This window comes from Staurois parvus, unplaced genomic scaffold (genome assembly GCF_062004578.1).
Source record: "Staurois parvus isolate SC_StPar_1 unplaced genomic scaffold, SC_StPar_1.0 ptg000023l, whole genome shotgun sequence".
NCBI lineage: Eukaryota > Metazoa > Chordata > Amphibia > Anura > Ranidae > Staurois > Staurois parvus.
Window position 1 is genome coordinate 1046853 of NW_028317819.1, and position 17667 is coordinate 1064519.

The following is a 17667-nucleotide window of genomic DNA, read 5'->3' on the forward strand; positions in this document are numbered from 1 at the left end:
TATATCGTGTCCTCACTGCTTCCCTCACCCCTCTATGGCACCCACCACCTCCTCCTATTACTCCACTCTCCCACTGACCCCAACACCTCCACTAGGAGTTTCTCACGCTCCTGCACATCCCGCTCCCATGCCACCTTTCTCACCCTTCTCCTCCTCCTAGCCGCGGGGGACATCTCCCCAAATCCTGGCCCTCCACCTCCCTCACCCGCTCAACACCCTCCCACTTCCACGTCCTACTGCAACCCCCGCAACTTAGTATCTGTCTCCCTGCTCCCTAAAATCTCCCCCCCGTTTTCATGTGCACTCCTGAACGCCCGTTCGGTGTGCAACAAGCTTACCGCCATCCACGACCTCTTTGTTTCCCGCTCCCTCAACCTCCTGGCGATCACGGAAACCTGGATCCAGCCCACTGACTCTACCTCCCCTGCTGCACTCTCCTATGGAGGTCTCACCTGGACCCACTCACCCAGGCCTAACGGTCGTAAAGGTGGTGGGGTTGGTCTGCTCCTGTCACCGCAGAGCACCTTCCGAGTCCTCCCAAACCCCCCCTCCCTATCCTTCTCCTCCTTCGAGGCCCACTGCGTCCGACTATTCTCCCCAACCTCCCTGAAGATTGCTGTGATATACCGGCCTCCTGGATCCATACCCCGCTTCCTGGATGACTTCTCCTCCTGGCTACCCTTCTTCCTCTCCTCTGAGCTACCCACCATAATTCTTGGGGATTTTAACATCCCTGTCAACCTCGACAACCCGGACACAGCCCGTCTCCTCCACCTAACCTCCTCCTTTGCACTTGCACAGTGCATACAATCCACCACCCACTCCGACGGAAATATCCTTGATCTTGTCTTCTCCAACCGATGCGCTCCCCACAACCTCACTAACACCCCCTTCCCTCTCTCTGACCACAACCTGATCACCTTCTCTATCTCCTCGTCCTCCAACGCCTACCCCTCCAAATGTCACACTACTACCAGCCGTAACCTCCGCAACCTTAACCCTGCCTCCCTCCACTCTGCAGCTGATCAACTCCACGACCGCATCCTCCCCCTGTCCTGCCCCGACTTGGCTTTGACCGCCTACAACAATGCGCTCTCAACAGCCCTTGACTCACTAGCGCCTTTAACCACACGCAACACCAGACCCCGACCGCTCCAGCCCTGGCAGACTGATCACACCAAAACCCTCAAACGACAAAGTCGTGCCCTAGAGCGACTATGGCGCAAAACCAAATCCAAACAAGCCTTCACCCGCTACAAATCTGCCTTCCGCACCTACACCTCCTCCCTCCATACTGCCAAACAGGCCTACTTCTTGACCCTCATCAAGGCCCTCTCCTCCAATCCTCGCCGACTCTTCTCTGCCTTCAACTCTCTACTCTCGCCACCCCCACCTCCACCCAGCACCTCACTCACTGCCCTTGAGATTGCCAATCACTTCAAAAACAAAATTGACACAATTCGCAAGGACATTGCCGCAACTCACACGCCCTCTCAACCTGTCCCCTCTCACACAGCTACCCCCTTATCCCCCCTCCCCCTCGACATAACCCGCAGGGACTTCGTCGCTGCTCAAACTCTCTCCAACCCCCTTCACCCTCACTCAGCTACCCCCTCATCACCCCTCTCCCACGGCCCCACCACTGCTCTGACCTCCTCTTCCACCCCACCCTACATTCCTCATACTGAAGCTCCCCCAACACTCCACACCTTTGACCTTACTACCATCGAGGAAGTCTCCAAGACCCTCTCTGATGCCCGCCTCACCACCTGCCCCCTCGACCCTATCCCCTCACAACTCCTACGACCTTCCTCCTCCTCCATCCTACGCTCCCTCACCCACATCGTCAATCTCTCCCTCTCCTCAGGCACTTTCCCCTCCCCTCTGAAACATGCACACATCACCCCCATACTTAAAAAGCCCTCCCTGGACCCCAATGACCCGAACAACCTCAGACCCATCTCCCTGCTCCCATTTACATCTAAACTCCTCGAGCGCCTAGTCTACACCCGCCTATGCTCTCACCTCAACGACAACAACCTCCTCGATCCCCTACAGTCCGGCTTCCGTCCCCTACACTCCACCGAAACTGCCTTACTCAAACTCTCCAACGACCTGCTAACCGCCAAAGCTAATGGACACTATTCAGTGCTCCTACTCCTTGACCTCTCTGCGGCCTTCGACACAGTCGACCACCCCCTCCTCCTCAAAAAACTACACTCCCTCGGCCTCAGAGATTCTGCTCTCTCCTGGATCTCATCCTACCTGTCACAACGCTCTTTCAGCATTACCTATAATGCTACCACCTCCCCCTCACTCCCCCTCTCTGTTGGGATCCCTCAAGGCTCTGTCCTCGGGCCCCTTCTCTTCTCCATCTATACCTCCTCCCTTGGCCAACTCATACACTCTCACGGCTTCAACTACCACCTCTATGCCGACGACACACAAATCTATCTCTCAACCCCCCACCTCACCCCCTTGGTCTCAGCCCGAATCACACACCTACTGAGCGACATATCAGACTGGATGTCGCTCCACTTCCTTAAATTGAACCTCTCCAAAACCGAGTTTCTTGTCTTCCCCCCAGCCCGGACACCACCCCCCATTGATTTCTCCGTCACATCCAACAACGCTACCATCAAACCCTCCCTGCAGGCCAGAGTACTGGGTGTCATTCTGGACTCCAACCTATCCTTCCAGCCCCAAGTCCAATCTTTAACAAACTCGTGCAGACTCCACCTCCGCAACATCGCCAAAATCCGCACGTTCCTAACCCCAGAAACCACTAAACAGCTCATCCACTCCCTCATCATATCACGACTCGACTACTGCAACTCCCTCCTCACTGGCCTGCCTCGCCGCTGGCTATCCCCTCTTCAGTCCATCCTGAACACGGCTGCCAGACTCATTCACCTTTCCAACCGCTCTGTCTCCGCCACCCCCCTCTGCCAATCCCTCCACTGGCTTCCGATTGCGCAACGGATCAAATTCAAAACCCTAACGCTGACGTACAAAGCTGTCCACCATACTGCCCCGAACTACATCACTGACCTAATATCCAAGTACCGCCCAGCACGCACACTCCGCTCCTCACAAGACCTCCTTCTCTCTAGTTCCCTGGTCTCCTCCTCCCATGCCCACCTCCAGGACTTCTCCAGGGTGTCACCCATCCTCTGGAACTCCCTGCCCCAACCCATCAGATTATCACCTACTCTCCTCTCCTTTAGGCGCACCCTGAAAACCCATCTCTTCAGGGAAGCCTACCCCACCCCCTGCTAACTTGCCTCCCTCCTCCACTCTTCCTACCACTCCATCCCCCACAGCTATCTCCTCCTGTGCCACCACCCCCTCCCTCCTAGATTGTAAGCTCGAAAGAGCAGGGCCCTTGATCCCCTCATGTTTTGCATTGTATTGGTATTGTTCTGTCACATGTTCTGTCTCCCTTTGTAATGTACAGCGCTGAGCGAACTATTGGCGCTTTATAAATACTGTATAATAATAATAATAATAATTCAAAGTAATGCACGTACATGTAACAAATGTTAAAATCAGCATATCCCCAAACCAAGTAAGATGTTTCCAACAAACAAGATCGTCGCTGCATCCCTGTTCATGATGACGTCATAGCTCCACTCTATGCAATTCATCACCAATGATGTTCTCAGGGGTGTGGCCTACATCGGGAAATTGCGCTCTATATATACGGTATATGAGAGGTGAGCCACCTCCCCCTAGATTAAACTTTCACATGTTTAGCCAGCCCTCAGTACTAGGAGCCAGGCCTGTGGTTATATGCTTACCCGTATTTAAATCTGATTGTACAGTCTCCATCAGATTTACCAATAACTATGCAGCGTAGCAAATACCTCACTGGATATCACCCTTTCTGGAGTGTTTTCTGAGTTCTAGATAAAAAGATACACAGCAGAAAAATGTAAATTGTTCAAATATCTCTTTAAACCACATGGCTGTTGATAAATGTAATGTGGATTTCATAAAGACTGTGCAATTGGGTTTAATGTGTGTTGTCATTTTTATATTCTGACAAATGATTATAATGTATAAATGCCAATATACAATTAAATCTTAATTTCCTTCAAATTTGCTGTATTTTATTTAACCTTATTTTCACTGTCCTATATTTCCCTTACAAAGAGCTTGCATGTCACTTATAGAAAGTGCAGGTTAGCTTTTCTTTTACTTCTTTTGCCTTGTATGACTTAGTGGTCATGCTTTAAAATTAAAAGAGGGAGAAGACTGACTGGAGATGATTTGGTAAAGGCAAATAAGCTGTTCACTTTGAAAAAGGAATTTTCCCTTAGTTTGAATGTGGTAAAAATTCACTTTGCAAACAGTACCCAATTACATACTGTACAAGGACATGTAAACAAATATGTTTTTACTTGTACATGATTGGATGATGGAAGTCAGCAAAATTTTACCTCATTCACTAAGCTTTGGGGAAAATTCCCTTGCAACGCAAACAGCCTATTTGCATTTATTACATCAACCCAAATGTACATCAAATGTATCTATTGCCACAACTTTTTTTTTAACTTTTTGATAGAATGGGGAAGGATTTAAACTTATGTTGGGTTTTACTGCCATCAGTGACTCCATTGGAGAGATTCCTTCACTTCATATCTGGTAAATAGTCTGCCCCTCGGACAGGAAGTGAGTAAAAATTTTAAAAAGTAGCCACTGCTACTTTAACATAGGGAAATGCTATAACCCCATCATTGTTTTATCATTGTCTATTTCTCTTTTGCAGAATTTCCCTCACTTCCTGCCTTGTAAAAGGTTGTCCCCAGAACAGAAAGTAAAGCCCTAATGAAGCCACAAAGTGGTTTCTAACCTTATCCCACTAAAAATAAAAGAGTATGTAAACCCAACTGACCACACTAGGCATAAGAGCACACTGTGGACAGTTTTCAAGCTGTGCTGGGAACTCCTCGAATGAACAAACTTCCGCTGACACAACCCCTCTGAACATCCTTTCAGTCGGAAGTTCAGTATAGTGCTGTTTCTCCTCCCCCAGCCCTTATGCAGCTGAGAACAAAATCATTTATATAAAAGGGAAAACAAGGGTGTATATATTGTTTTTTTAATCTATGCACAAATGTTTTGTCTTTCCTTTCTATTTTAAATGGAATGGATTGTTTTACAAGGTAAGTGTTTGCAATCACATTAAAGTGTTACTAAACCAGCATTCACTATATCTGGTCTCCCACAATACACAGAACATGGAAATGCAAATATTTTAGTAAATATAAACTGCTAAATACCTTTTCTCATCAGCAGTTAGAGCAGGTTTGTGACTTCTATCAGTGTCCAGCTGAGCACTGGTTAAAGCTTGTAGGAGGAGTTTTCATTCTCCTCTCACTGCCCTATGAAATTGCATAACCCCTGACCCTCTGTCTGGACAGTGCTGATTGACCCTGTTCTGATCACATGCACCTTCCCAAGAAAAAGAAAAAACTCTAGCAGTAAACACCAAACATGTGCAGAGTGTCCTCAAGGCTGTGTTTCATAAGGAGATGAAATGGGGATTGTGGAAGGAGGGGAGGATTAGAGAAGTCAGGATCAAACATCCTTTTTTACACAGTGCAGAGGATTAACCCCTTAAAATCCACAGTGAGTATAACAAGCATGCTTTACTGCATATATAGACTGATTTTACTGTTGTGGGTTTAGCAACACTGTAGGTTTCGTACAGAGCCACTCATTTAGAAGCAAGATATTGTCTGCCACCTGTAGACAGCAAAGAAAATTACATCAGGCGAACATGACATACAATACTGAACAAACGTTCAATGACATCTTCTCATTTTATTTTACAGTCTGTGTGGGTAGTCACGTGGTTGGCAGTAGTGATCCTTAATGTAGAAGTGGGCCTGATGGTTGGAGTTGTTTTCTCTATGATGACGGTGGTTTGCCGAACCCAAAGGTACATAGTCTAAAAATGTAATAATGTTTATCATTGTGTTTATTATGATTGGTTTTAAGACACACATTAATGATATGGATGAGTGAACCAGAATTATCCAATATTTAAAATATTTACCTTTATGATTCATGATTTCCTACATTGAATAATTGCATTATTCTAGCAGATTAGACAGATCTACTTGTGTATACACAGGAGAAAAGTGATGAATTACCCATCCTTGTGATCTGGTCACCCTAGTTTTAGCAACATCATTCAATTGATCACATTGGTATATTTTGGTTTATTTGTTCACTTCAACTTATTTTTTATTTTAAACCCAACTCCAGAAAACACTCTTTTTTTATTTTTGTATTATAAAACATAATGTTTGCCAAAGTTTTCTTGCTATGTATAAAAATTAAGAACAAAGTCTGGCACTTACACTCTAAATTCATAAATTGAAATGTAATGTAATGTCCTGCATATTTAATCTAGCGGAAGATCAATTTTTGGATGCTGAATTACAAGTTTTAAAAGAGGAACTACAATTAAAAAAATGTTTTGTAGAAAATCAGCAAGGAGAAAGAGAACAAACATAAACAGAATATACACATAGCATCCTAAAAAACTAATTAACCCTCAACCCTAAATCAACATACTACTAATATATTAAAGTATTTAAAAACATGTTTCAAGAAGAGGTGAAGGACAACACGTTTACAAAGAAATGTTGTAAGAAAATATGGAAACGCAAAAGGGAGTAGTAATAAGACCAGCAGATAAAAGGTGCGGGGGGGGGGGGGGATCAGTCATCAATAGAAATGAAGATTATAAAACAGAAATGTTAAGAATACTAAGTGATACTAATACTCATAAAAAATTGTCTGGTGATCCAACAAAAGAACTAGAAGAAAAACTAGAAGCTTGGATCCAGAGGGGGCAGAAGAAGGTTAGATAAGAAAGAAGGAAAATACCTTACACTTAGAGTACCCAAATTACCTGTGATATACCAGGTACTCAAAATCCTGAAAAATAAAACCAGGAAGATACATTATTAGTGGGATAGATTCCCTACATTCCAGATTGGGAGAGTATTTAGGTGTCTACTTACAGAGTTTGGCAAGTAAAGGTAGGGTATTCATTAAAGACAAATCTCATAAATATACTTAAAGACATCCCAGTAAATAATAACACTTACTTTGTAACAGTGGGTGGACATTGAGTCCTTATATACCAATATTAAACAAGCTGATGGCCTAAAGACCACTGAATGGGCTTTGAAATCACTATCAAATTAAAAATCCCCCAGATAAGGACTGGAGATGGCCATGGCAAACAATTACTTTCAGTACAAGGGACACTTTTATAATCAAATTAGAGTTGCCATGGGGGCAAGGTATGCCCCAACTGGGGCTAATATTCTTTTTTTCTAAGTGGGAGGAGGAGGAAGTTTTTTCTTAAACATGGCCCCAATTAACACTATATAAAAGATTTATTGATGATATACGTGTTTTGAGAGGTCTGAACCATAAAAAGCATGACATTAGGTTCACTAGCAACATTAGTAAAGATGTGGCACAATTTCTACATCTTGAGAAGGAAATTTTTTGAATACAGGTACATACTTCAAAGAAACCAATATAAATGTATATATATCCACTAGGCACTGCCACCATCTGGGATGGGTGAGAGTCATCCCAAAGGGGCAGTTTTTAAGAGGATAAAACTTAATTGCCAAAAAGAGGATGATTTTTTTTTTGGTACAAACTTGGACATGCTGATACAGAGGTTTTAAGAAAAAGGGTATAAAAAGGTGAACTTGGAAAAAACAATAGAATTGGTAACAAGGAGGGACAGAGAAAAAGTACTAATGAAAAAGGAAAAAGGTGGCCAGAAATATGACACAGCATTTATTACAGGATTCAATGTCCAATATAGGAAAGAAGAGAAGTATATAAAACAATACTGGCCAATATTGGTTAGAGACCATTTCTTAAAAAAGATACTACCTAAACAACCAAATTTTATTTACAGAAGGGCCCCAGGATTAAGGAATATGATAGCCCAGAATGTAGTGGATCATACCAAAAAAAGGTGACCTTTTTGGATAGGAAGGGGTTTTACAGGTGCAAAAGATAAAGATAAGGTGCCTGTAAGATAACACAGGATAAAAACAACAAAGCAGAGGAATTCTATTCATCAGTGGGGAAAACATATGACATGAAATTCATCACTTGTGACAGTAAATAAGTTACTTACCTTCTTACCTGTCCGTTCGGACTAAAATATATAGGCCTCACAACTAGAAGGCTGTCCAAGTGAATCAGTAAGCACATTACAAACATAAAAAATGGTTTTAAAAAACATAGCGTAGCTAACCATTTTAGGCTGGTACATAATAGGGATCCCACCTTTACTTTCGTTTTATGGTATCGACAAGGTAAAAAACATTGGAGAGGGAGCGATTTACATAAAGATATTAAAAAAAAAACAGAAACTAATTGGATATGTGAGCTAAATACTTTAGCTCCACAAGGGTTAAATATAGATATTGATTTAAATTGTTTTTAACCACTCCCAAAATGCAAAAATAAGGTATAGTAATTCAGTAGTAAAAAATAATTAAGTGTTCTTGCATGGCAAGACCACTTACTGTTATCTCACATATATATTCTTATTATAGCCAAATTTACCACCCTAACTCCTCCTACAGTTTTTACACTACATAGACAGTAATATACCAAAATGTGCGGATTGTTCCCGATTGGTGTGCTATTACTTTGTGGAACATTTTGCTGAATGGTTCACAAAATATCGGCATTTTTATGGTGAAATTGGTCCCATAGGAATGAATGTTCAAAACTAGAGTGGGAGCTGACAAAAGCTAGAGTGTGAGCTGAAAAATCAGGACATGATTTCTAAACTGCCATCACTCCCTTATTTTCAAGCCTACCTACACGAATTGTATATCAAAACGTTCAGCTATCCCTGCTGCCACTAAAAATGTCCACGGCTAAGCCATAGTCCTGATAGTTTTCACAAAATGACCATTTGTTTGCAACTCATGCCGCCCATTGACATTCATTGAAACTGCACTCTAGCCACCTCAAATTTGAAGGGCAATTTCTATACTGCGACTGCCTTCATTTTTGATATTTCAGAGACATACTATTCATCAAAATGTAGGTCTGGGTCTTGTGATTCTCATAATATAAAGCTCTTCAGCGTAGGATTTATAATTGTTAAACTACAACTGTTTGAAGACGGCAACCGCCAGTGAAGTGAGCAAGTTGGAGCACTTTGTTTTTAACCGCTCTTCTCTGCCCTTGCTGTAGAGTGAGTTGCCATAGGAACCCAGGTGTGTGAGCAGGCAGCAGAGTGACAAGCCACTCCACCCAGTTACTCCGCCCACTCCAGTTGTAGACTACTGGTGGAGGCAAGAACACTTCACACAATTTCCCCAGAAATTGTAGCTTTTCTAGTTATGAATGTTATCCACTAGATGGAGCCGCTAATGGCAATGCATAAATAAGGTGTGAATAATAGTTTTATAATAAAATTAAGGTTTTATTATATATAATATGATAGCAATATATGTATTATTTTAAAGATTTTTAATATATTGGTTTATATTAAATAAATAACAGTAATTCTAAGCTTAGTAAAGTTTATATGTTAGAGTTCATGTACATGTCTTACACACACTTTTATATTGCCATATATTTTATATTGGTTTTGTAAATATAAAGTTTTAATTGTAAACCTTAGTATAAATCCACACAGCATGTATCCATCTTTTGGCAGTTTAAACAAGATAATATTAGTAGACAAACACTGAGCCGGAGCCATTTTTTGGTTTACCAAAAACCGAACTGTCAATCAGGAATAAGAAGCTAAAGGATGTACGAGAAAGCAGATATACTTACAGGAAGATTCAATGATCTACCATGTTGCTCCACAGCTCCGTGGTAGTTCATCGAGAATCACAAGCCAACAACCGCTAAGGCTGTTGGGACTTGTAGTTCATTCATTCACAGAACACTGTGAATGAATGTCCTGCCACGTGGGCGGAGCCCCGCATGGCTGCACTGTTTTTTAAAAGTGACAGCAGGTACGGGAAACTTCTCCCGGTACTTCTGCAGTGGGCAGTGGCTGCAGCATTGCGAACATGTTACATGTTCCACACTAAAAACATGTTCCAAAAGAATATATGAGTTGGAAAGCTGTGTTTGGCATAATTAACCCTGTCTGCATTGAGCAGGCAGATTGTCATTATCAGTTGTAGCTAGATTTGAACACTGTCTGTTCTAACAAAGGGTTAAAGGTTTAGAGCACATGTGTCAAACACAAGGCCAGTGGGCTGAATGCGGCCCTCCAGGCCACTTCATGTGGCCCTCACACCTCTCCTGCAGCTCTAACCCAGCTGCTTCCCAGAAGCAACACAAGGTAAGAGAGGGTGCTGTAAGGGATGTGGGGGGCTCTGGACATCTGCTTATAATTATGTGAATACTACAATTCTGTTCCAGTTGAAAAGGAGGGTTGCACACCACTGGTATCATCCACAAGAAACCTTACTGGAGACTACTCAGCTGGGCTTTTTTCTCAGATAACAGGGCAGGGACTCTCCCCTTCCAAATGCCCCCGTGTCCCCATCCCAACTCACCTCTGTGCACTCTTTTTTTGGTTCCACTACCAACCTCCCAGTACTGCCTCTTTAGAGAATACAGAACCAAGAAGCAAGTATAATTTTGTGTTGGTAATGTGTATGGAATCTGTTAATGATAACAAGAAAGGCAGTAAAATAGATCCCCTGGAGCTAGAAGCAATAGACAACAGACAGAGCAACAACAGAGCCCAAAGTAACAATAGGTCTATCCCCAGCAGCTAGCAACAATAGACCCTTCCCTCAACAGTAAATTCCTCCCTGCAAGGATTGCCCCCCCCCCAGCAACATAAGGCACATCCCCAGCAACAATAGATCCCCCACCAGCATCTATAGACTCCACAGCAAAAAAAGATCCTCTCTAGCAACAATAGATCCCCCAGCAACCAATATCAATAGACCCTCCAGCACACCCTAGCACCCTTTGCAAATACATACATTCAGAACTCGAGGTGCCGGGTCTGCGTTCCCCCACGTTCCCCCTGAAAAAAACCCCTGCTGCTCAGTGCTGCTGTTCTGTACACTATGGCAGAACCATGTTTCATCTGAGCAGGCTCCAATAAAGTTTCTTGTGGATGATACGAGCGGACTGCGATCCTTCTTTTCAGACTTGCATCATCTGCTACATATGATACATATTGCATATGAGTGGGCTCCATGCCGGTCTGCACCTGTCCTTCACACCTTAAGTTATTACTAAAACCTGTAATAATTAAAGGCAGAGGCAATTATTTATTGTGATAAAGGGTAGATCCTTATGTAAAGTCTTACAGATACAACCGGCCCTTTGAGGGAAACCATAATGCTGATTTGGCCTGAGAGGAAATTGAGTTTGACACCCCTGGTTTAGAGGCTAGACTTGTGCTATTGAATGGTGATGAGGACAGACTTAATGCGGTAGTAAACTTTAAAAAAAATAAATAATAAAAAGTTTTCCCCTGCAAGGCAAAGCCATAATGTGCTAGTATGCATTGCATACTAGCACATTATGAAGAACTTACTTTAAAACGAAGCCCTCCAGCGGCGCACTGTCACAGCTGCAAAGGCTTTCATCTTCACCCAGTCCAGGGGCGGACTGACCATTTGGAAACTCAGGCAATGCCCAAGAGTCCGGGGTCAGTAGGGGGCCCCATGAGATGCCCCTGGTACCTTTTTCTTAGGTTTCTTTGAGTTTGGGCAAGGACACAGGGGCCCCATGATCCCCTATTGCCCGGGGGCCCCATGAGTTGTCAGTCCGCCCCTGACCTAGTCTTAACTCCGGTTTAGTGGGCTGTGGGTGACTGATTGGCCGAGCTGCGGTGATGTCACTCCCGTGCATGTGCACCGGAGTATCGGCTGCGGCACACAACTCTGAAGGAACAGTACAGGTATGCCATTCTTTCAGAGCACATGCACTGGTGATGTCACTGGCTGGTGCTCACTAGAATATCTCCTAAACGGTGCACATTTAGGCGATAATAATTTAACCTACAGGAAATCTTTATTTTGAACTTACCTGTAGGCAGGGGCGGACTGACAACTCATGGGGGCCCCGGGAAATAGGAAATCATGGGGCCCCTGTGTCCTTGTCCACACTCAAACCACACCCAAAAAAGCCTATGAAAAGGTACCAGGGGCATCTCATGGGGCCCCCTACTGACCCTAGTGCCGGGTGCCCGAATGGTCAGTCTGCCCCTGCCTGTAAGTAAAAATAAGATATGAGAGTTTACTACCACTTTAAGTCAAACTCACTCTGAGATTGTTCAAAATACCTTACAGTCAGCCATGACAACTCCTCCTGAGAAACAACTCAAAGGTAAGAAATATTTTTCAAAAATAATTTTTAGGTATGCTGTTTGAGTGGGAACACATAACACGCATATAAAGGATTTTTTTCAAATTTTAATGCAAAAGTGGAAATACACTTTAAAGGAGCCTCCAGATGTAGGCGGGGTCGGGCCAAAAATGATCAGAAAAGACAGGAAAAGCTGCCAACATGCATCTTGTTATCACTTAGCCTTAACTTTTCAGGTGTGCAAAAGATTCACTTTTATGATTTACACTAAAACATTGTTTTTATATGTCAAAGTTAAAAATATATATATATATATATATACACACATTTTTTTTTTCTAAACAATTTCTGTTTTTTTTTTGTGCCTTTTAGGACCCAGTGCTCCGTCTTAGGAAGAGCAGTCAATACAGAAATATACCGACCAGTGGACCAAAATGACAAGGTATAAACTTTCAGAACAGACACTAAATATACCTACAGTATGCTTGCAAAACCATATGATAGCACACATTTTTTGTTTGAGTGCTTGCATTAAAAACATTTCTTAGATATGAATCACATTGCAACAAATAGGCTATATCTAGAGACTTTACTTGTAGAGAAAGAACTTAAATGTATAAGGTTGGCCATAAATAGATCTAAATTCAGCCATTCAGCAGGGATCAGCCACATTTCAATCCATCTATGGCCGTTCCTGCTCCAGAGAGGTCTGTTTATTAAAGAGCCTCTCTCGAATGGGACTGTTGGAAAATCACTCAATCAGCACATGTAGCCAATCGGTTGCAGTGCTGTTCAGTGTATTCTGACAGCAGAGGAGTCCTGATATCAGAATTCAATAGTGTAGTGGAGAAAACTCTTCTATCCACCTTGATATTGTGGATGGGATAATCTGTCTACGGCTGCAAAAGGGATAAAATTAACAGCACTAAGATGCAAAACAAATGAGAAAAAGTTATTTTTTTAAAAAGTCTGTATTTAAAACAATTACAATTATTTTGATACACAGTGCTTTAGGCAATAAATGGCATTTAATTAGGGCTCACATCAACTTTATATTAAAGTGTTACTAAACCCAGGACCCTGCATTCACATTATCCAGTCTTACACAGTACACAAAACATGGAAATGCAATTATTTTAGTAAATATAAACTGCTAAATACCTTTTCTCATCAGTAGTATAGAGCAGTCTTGTGACTTCTATCAGTATCTAGCAGAGCACTGGTTAAAGCTTATAGGAGGCGTTTTCATTCTCCTCTGATTGTCCCATGAGTCTGCATAACACCTGATTCTCTGTTTGGACAGCGCTGATTAGCCCTGTGCTGATCACATGCACTTTCACAAGAAAAAAAAAAAAACTCTCTAGCAATACACACAAAACTGAGCATGTGCAGCTTGCCCCCAATGCTCTGTTCTATCGGCAGATGGATTGGGGACAGTAGAGGAAGGGGAGGATCAGAGAAGACCGGATCAAACATCCTTTTTACACAATGTGGAGCATTAACTCCTTAGGTTCCACATGTCAAACTACTGTTTATACACTGCCCAAAAAAATTAAGGGAACACTGGATATGGATTGGGTAATGTGTTAGGAATGTAAGGATGCCTCATTGTTTGATGGAAATGAAAATTATCAACCTACAGAGGACTGAATTCAAAAACACCCCGAAAATCTAAGTGAAAAAATTATTCAGCAGGCTAGTCCATTTTGCTGAAATTTCATTGCAGCAACTCAAAATGGTACTCAGTAGTTTGTATGGCCCCCACATGCTTGTATGCTTGCCTGACAATGTCGGGACATGCTCCTAATGAGACGACAGGTTGTGTCCTGGGGTATTTCCTCCCAGATCTGGACCAGGGCTCCTGGACAGTTTGAGGTGCAACCTGGCGGCGTCTGATGGACCGAAACATAATATTCCAAAGGTGTTCTATTGGATTTAGGTCAGGCGAGCATGGGGGCCATTCAATGGTATCAATTCCTTCATCCTCTAGGAACTGCCTGCATACTCTTGCCACATGAGGCCAGGCATTGTCGTGCACCAAGAGGAACCCAGGACCCACTGCACCAGCGTAGGGTCTGAAAATGGGTCCAAGGATTTCATCCTGATACCTAATGACAGTCACGGTGCCATTGTCTAGCCTGTAGAAATCTCTGCATCCCTCCATGGAGATGCCTCCCTAGACCATCACTGACCCACTACCAAAACGGTCATGCTGAACATTATTACAGGCAGCATAATGTTCTTCACGGCTTCTCCAGACCCTTTTACGTCTGTCACATGTGCTCAGAGTGAACCTGCTCTTATCTGTGAAAAGTACAGGTCGCCAGTGGCGGACCTGCCAATTCTGGTGTTCAATGGCAAATGCCATTCGAGCTCTCTGGTGCCGGGCAGTGAGCATAGGGCCCACTAGAGGATGTCAGGCCCTTAGATCATCCTCATGAAGTCTGTTTCTAATTGTTTGGTCAGACACATTAACACCAGTGGCGTGCTGGAGGTCATTTTGGAGGGCTCTGGCATTGCTCATCCTGTTCCTCCTTGCACAAAGGAGAACATACCGGTTCTGCTGATGGGTTAAGGACCTTCTACGGCCCTGTCCAGCTCTCCTAGAGTAACTGCCTGTCTCCTGGAATCTCCTCCATGCTCTTGACACTGTGCTGGGAGACATAGCAAACCTTCTGGCAATGGCACGTATTGATGTGCCATCCTAGAGGGGTTGGACTGCCTGTGCACACTCTGTAGGGTCCAGGTATCGCTTCATGCTAAAAATAGTCACACTGACTTTAGCCAAATGCAAACCTAGTGAAACACAGTCAGAAAAGATGAGTAGAGAAAAAAAGTCGGTGTCCACCTGTAAAACCATTCCTGCTTTGGGGGTTGTCTCATTGTTGCCCATCTAGTGCACATGTTGTTAATTTCACTAACGCCAAAGCAGCTGAAACTTATTAACAACCCCCTCTGCTACTTAACTGACTAGATCAATATCTCAGGAGTTTAATTGACTTGATGCTATACTCTGATTAAAAACGGTTCCTTTAATTTTTTGGACAGTGTATAAGTGCCACAAAACTACTTTGTACTGTTGCCCAACATTTCCCTCTTACAGCAAAGAACAGATTACTAGTGAGGAGTTTTGCACAGGTCAGTCAGGTTGAATAGCATTGACCATAATTCTGCCAAAGAGGATGACAAATATTTTGTCAGGTAAAGTTGTTTACATATACGTATTTCAAATGTGTTTTTTGGATGGGAAGGTCTGAAATGACTACATAACTTTTAAATTATCCCCATATGCGTATCTTAACTAGCAGGAAATCTCAGCTGCCCAGCTATAAGTTGGTGACCCACCCTTCCCACAATTCTGTCCTGTATTTATAAGAATGTTATCAACCCTACATGGTATATTGTTTACCTTGATTAGGAAGTATTTAACTTTGGCCCTAGATCAACATTTATGGCTAATAACCATTGAATAAAGAATTGTTTTAGTGTTTTCCACCCTATCTAATATGCCTTTACCCTTCAGACATATAAAATAAAATTGTTTCCAGTTGACACTCATTAAGAAAGGGAGCACCAGGTCACAGAATCCATTACACATTAGAATGAATACAGTACATTAACTCCACAAAGTAAAAGAACCAATGCAATTAGCAGGCAATAAAAAGTCCCTCAAACAATAGTATGCCATACCCCTCAATTTCCCATCCGCTTAATAAAAAAGATTCCAGAATCAAATGCCAGAATTTAACATTTTCTTTTAATTAGTGTTATGAAATACCAGGAGTGAAGATCCTGTCCTATAATGCTCCGATCTACTATGGCAACAGGAACATTTTTAAAGAAACCATGTGCCAAATTGTGGGACTGACACAAGAAAAAATCCGAAAGAGAGAAAAGGTCTTAAAAGCCATGGAGCAGGGCAGTAACATGAGTATCACCGTGGTGGTAAGTTTATATCTAGGTCCCCTTATGCTTTCTATTCATTTTTTGCAAGAGTAGTTTTGGTTTATTTGGTAGTCTGCAATAAAGTGAGTAGTTTGAAGCATGCCACTTGTGTGTTACTTGTACATGATTCTATTGACCAGTCCTACTTGTACATGATTCTATTGACCAGTCTAACTTGTACATGGTTCTATAGACCAGTCTTAATTGAACACGATTCTATTGGCCAGTCTTACTTGTACATGATTCTATTGGCCAGTCTTACTTGTACATGATTCTATTGGCCGGTCTTACTTGTACATGATTCTATTGACTAAGCTTACTTGTACATAATTCTACTGACCAGTCTTACTTGTACATGGTTCTATAGACCAGTCCTAATTGAACACGATTATATTGGCCAGTCTTACTTGTACATGGTTCTATAGACCAGTCTTAATTGAACACAATTCTATTGGCCAGTCTTACTTGTACATGATTCTATTGACCAGTCTTAATTGTATGTAATACTATTGACCACTCTCACTTGTACATGATTCTATTGACCAGTCTTACTTGTACATGATTATATTGATCACTCTCACTTGTACATGATTCTATTGATCAGACTTAATTGTACATGGTTCTATTGACCAGTCTTACTTGTACATGATTCTATTGATCAGTCTTAATTGTACGTAATACTATTGACCACTCTTACTTTTACATGATTCTATTGATCAGTCTTACTTGTACATGGTTCTATAGACCACTCTCACTTGTACATGATTCTATTGACCGGTCTAACTTGTACATGATTCTATTGACTAATCTTACTTGTACATAATTCTATTGACCTGTCTTACTTGTACATTGTTCTATAGACCAGTCTTAATTGAACACGATTCTATTGGCCAGTCTTACTTGTACATGATTCTACTGACCACTCTCACATGTACATGATTCTACTGACCAGTCTTAATTGTATGTAATAATATTGACCACTCTCACTTGTACATGATTCTATTGACCAGTCTTACTTGTACATGATTCTATTGACCAGTCTTACTTGTACATGATTCTATTGACCAGTCTTACTTGTACATGATTCTATTGACCAGTCTTACTTGTACATGATTCTATTGATCAGTCTTAATTGTACATGGTTCTTTGGATCAGTCTTAATTGTACGTAATACTATTGACCAGTCCTAATTGTACGTAATACTATAGACCAATCTTACTTGTACATGATTCTACTGACCACTCTTACTTGTACATGATCGTATAGACCACTTTTACTTGTACATGATTCTGTTGACCAATCTTACTTGTACATGATTCTATTGACCAGTCTTACTTGTACATGATTCTATTGAAG

General features: G+C 42.3%; 1 protein-coding gene across 1 annotated transcript in view; it reads left to right on the forward strand.

The window, feature by feature from the left end:
- The window catches only part of LOC149472082 (solute carrier family 26 member 10-like), a 127253-nt gene that overhangs the window by 81994 nt on the left and 27592 nt on the right, over window positions 1-17667 (forward strand). The window contains exons 11-13 of the mRNA XM_089692620.1: window positions 5841-5947; window positions 12739-12808; window positions 16132-16311. Coding sequence (XP_089548746.1) covers window positions 5841-5947; window positions 12739-12808; window positions 16132-16311 — 357 coding nt within the window. The remainder of the gene's footprint in view (window positions 1-5840; window positions 5948-12738; window positions 12809-16131; window positions 16312-17667) is intronic.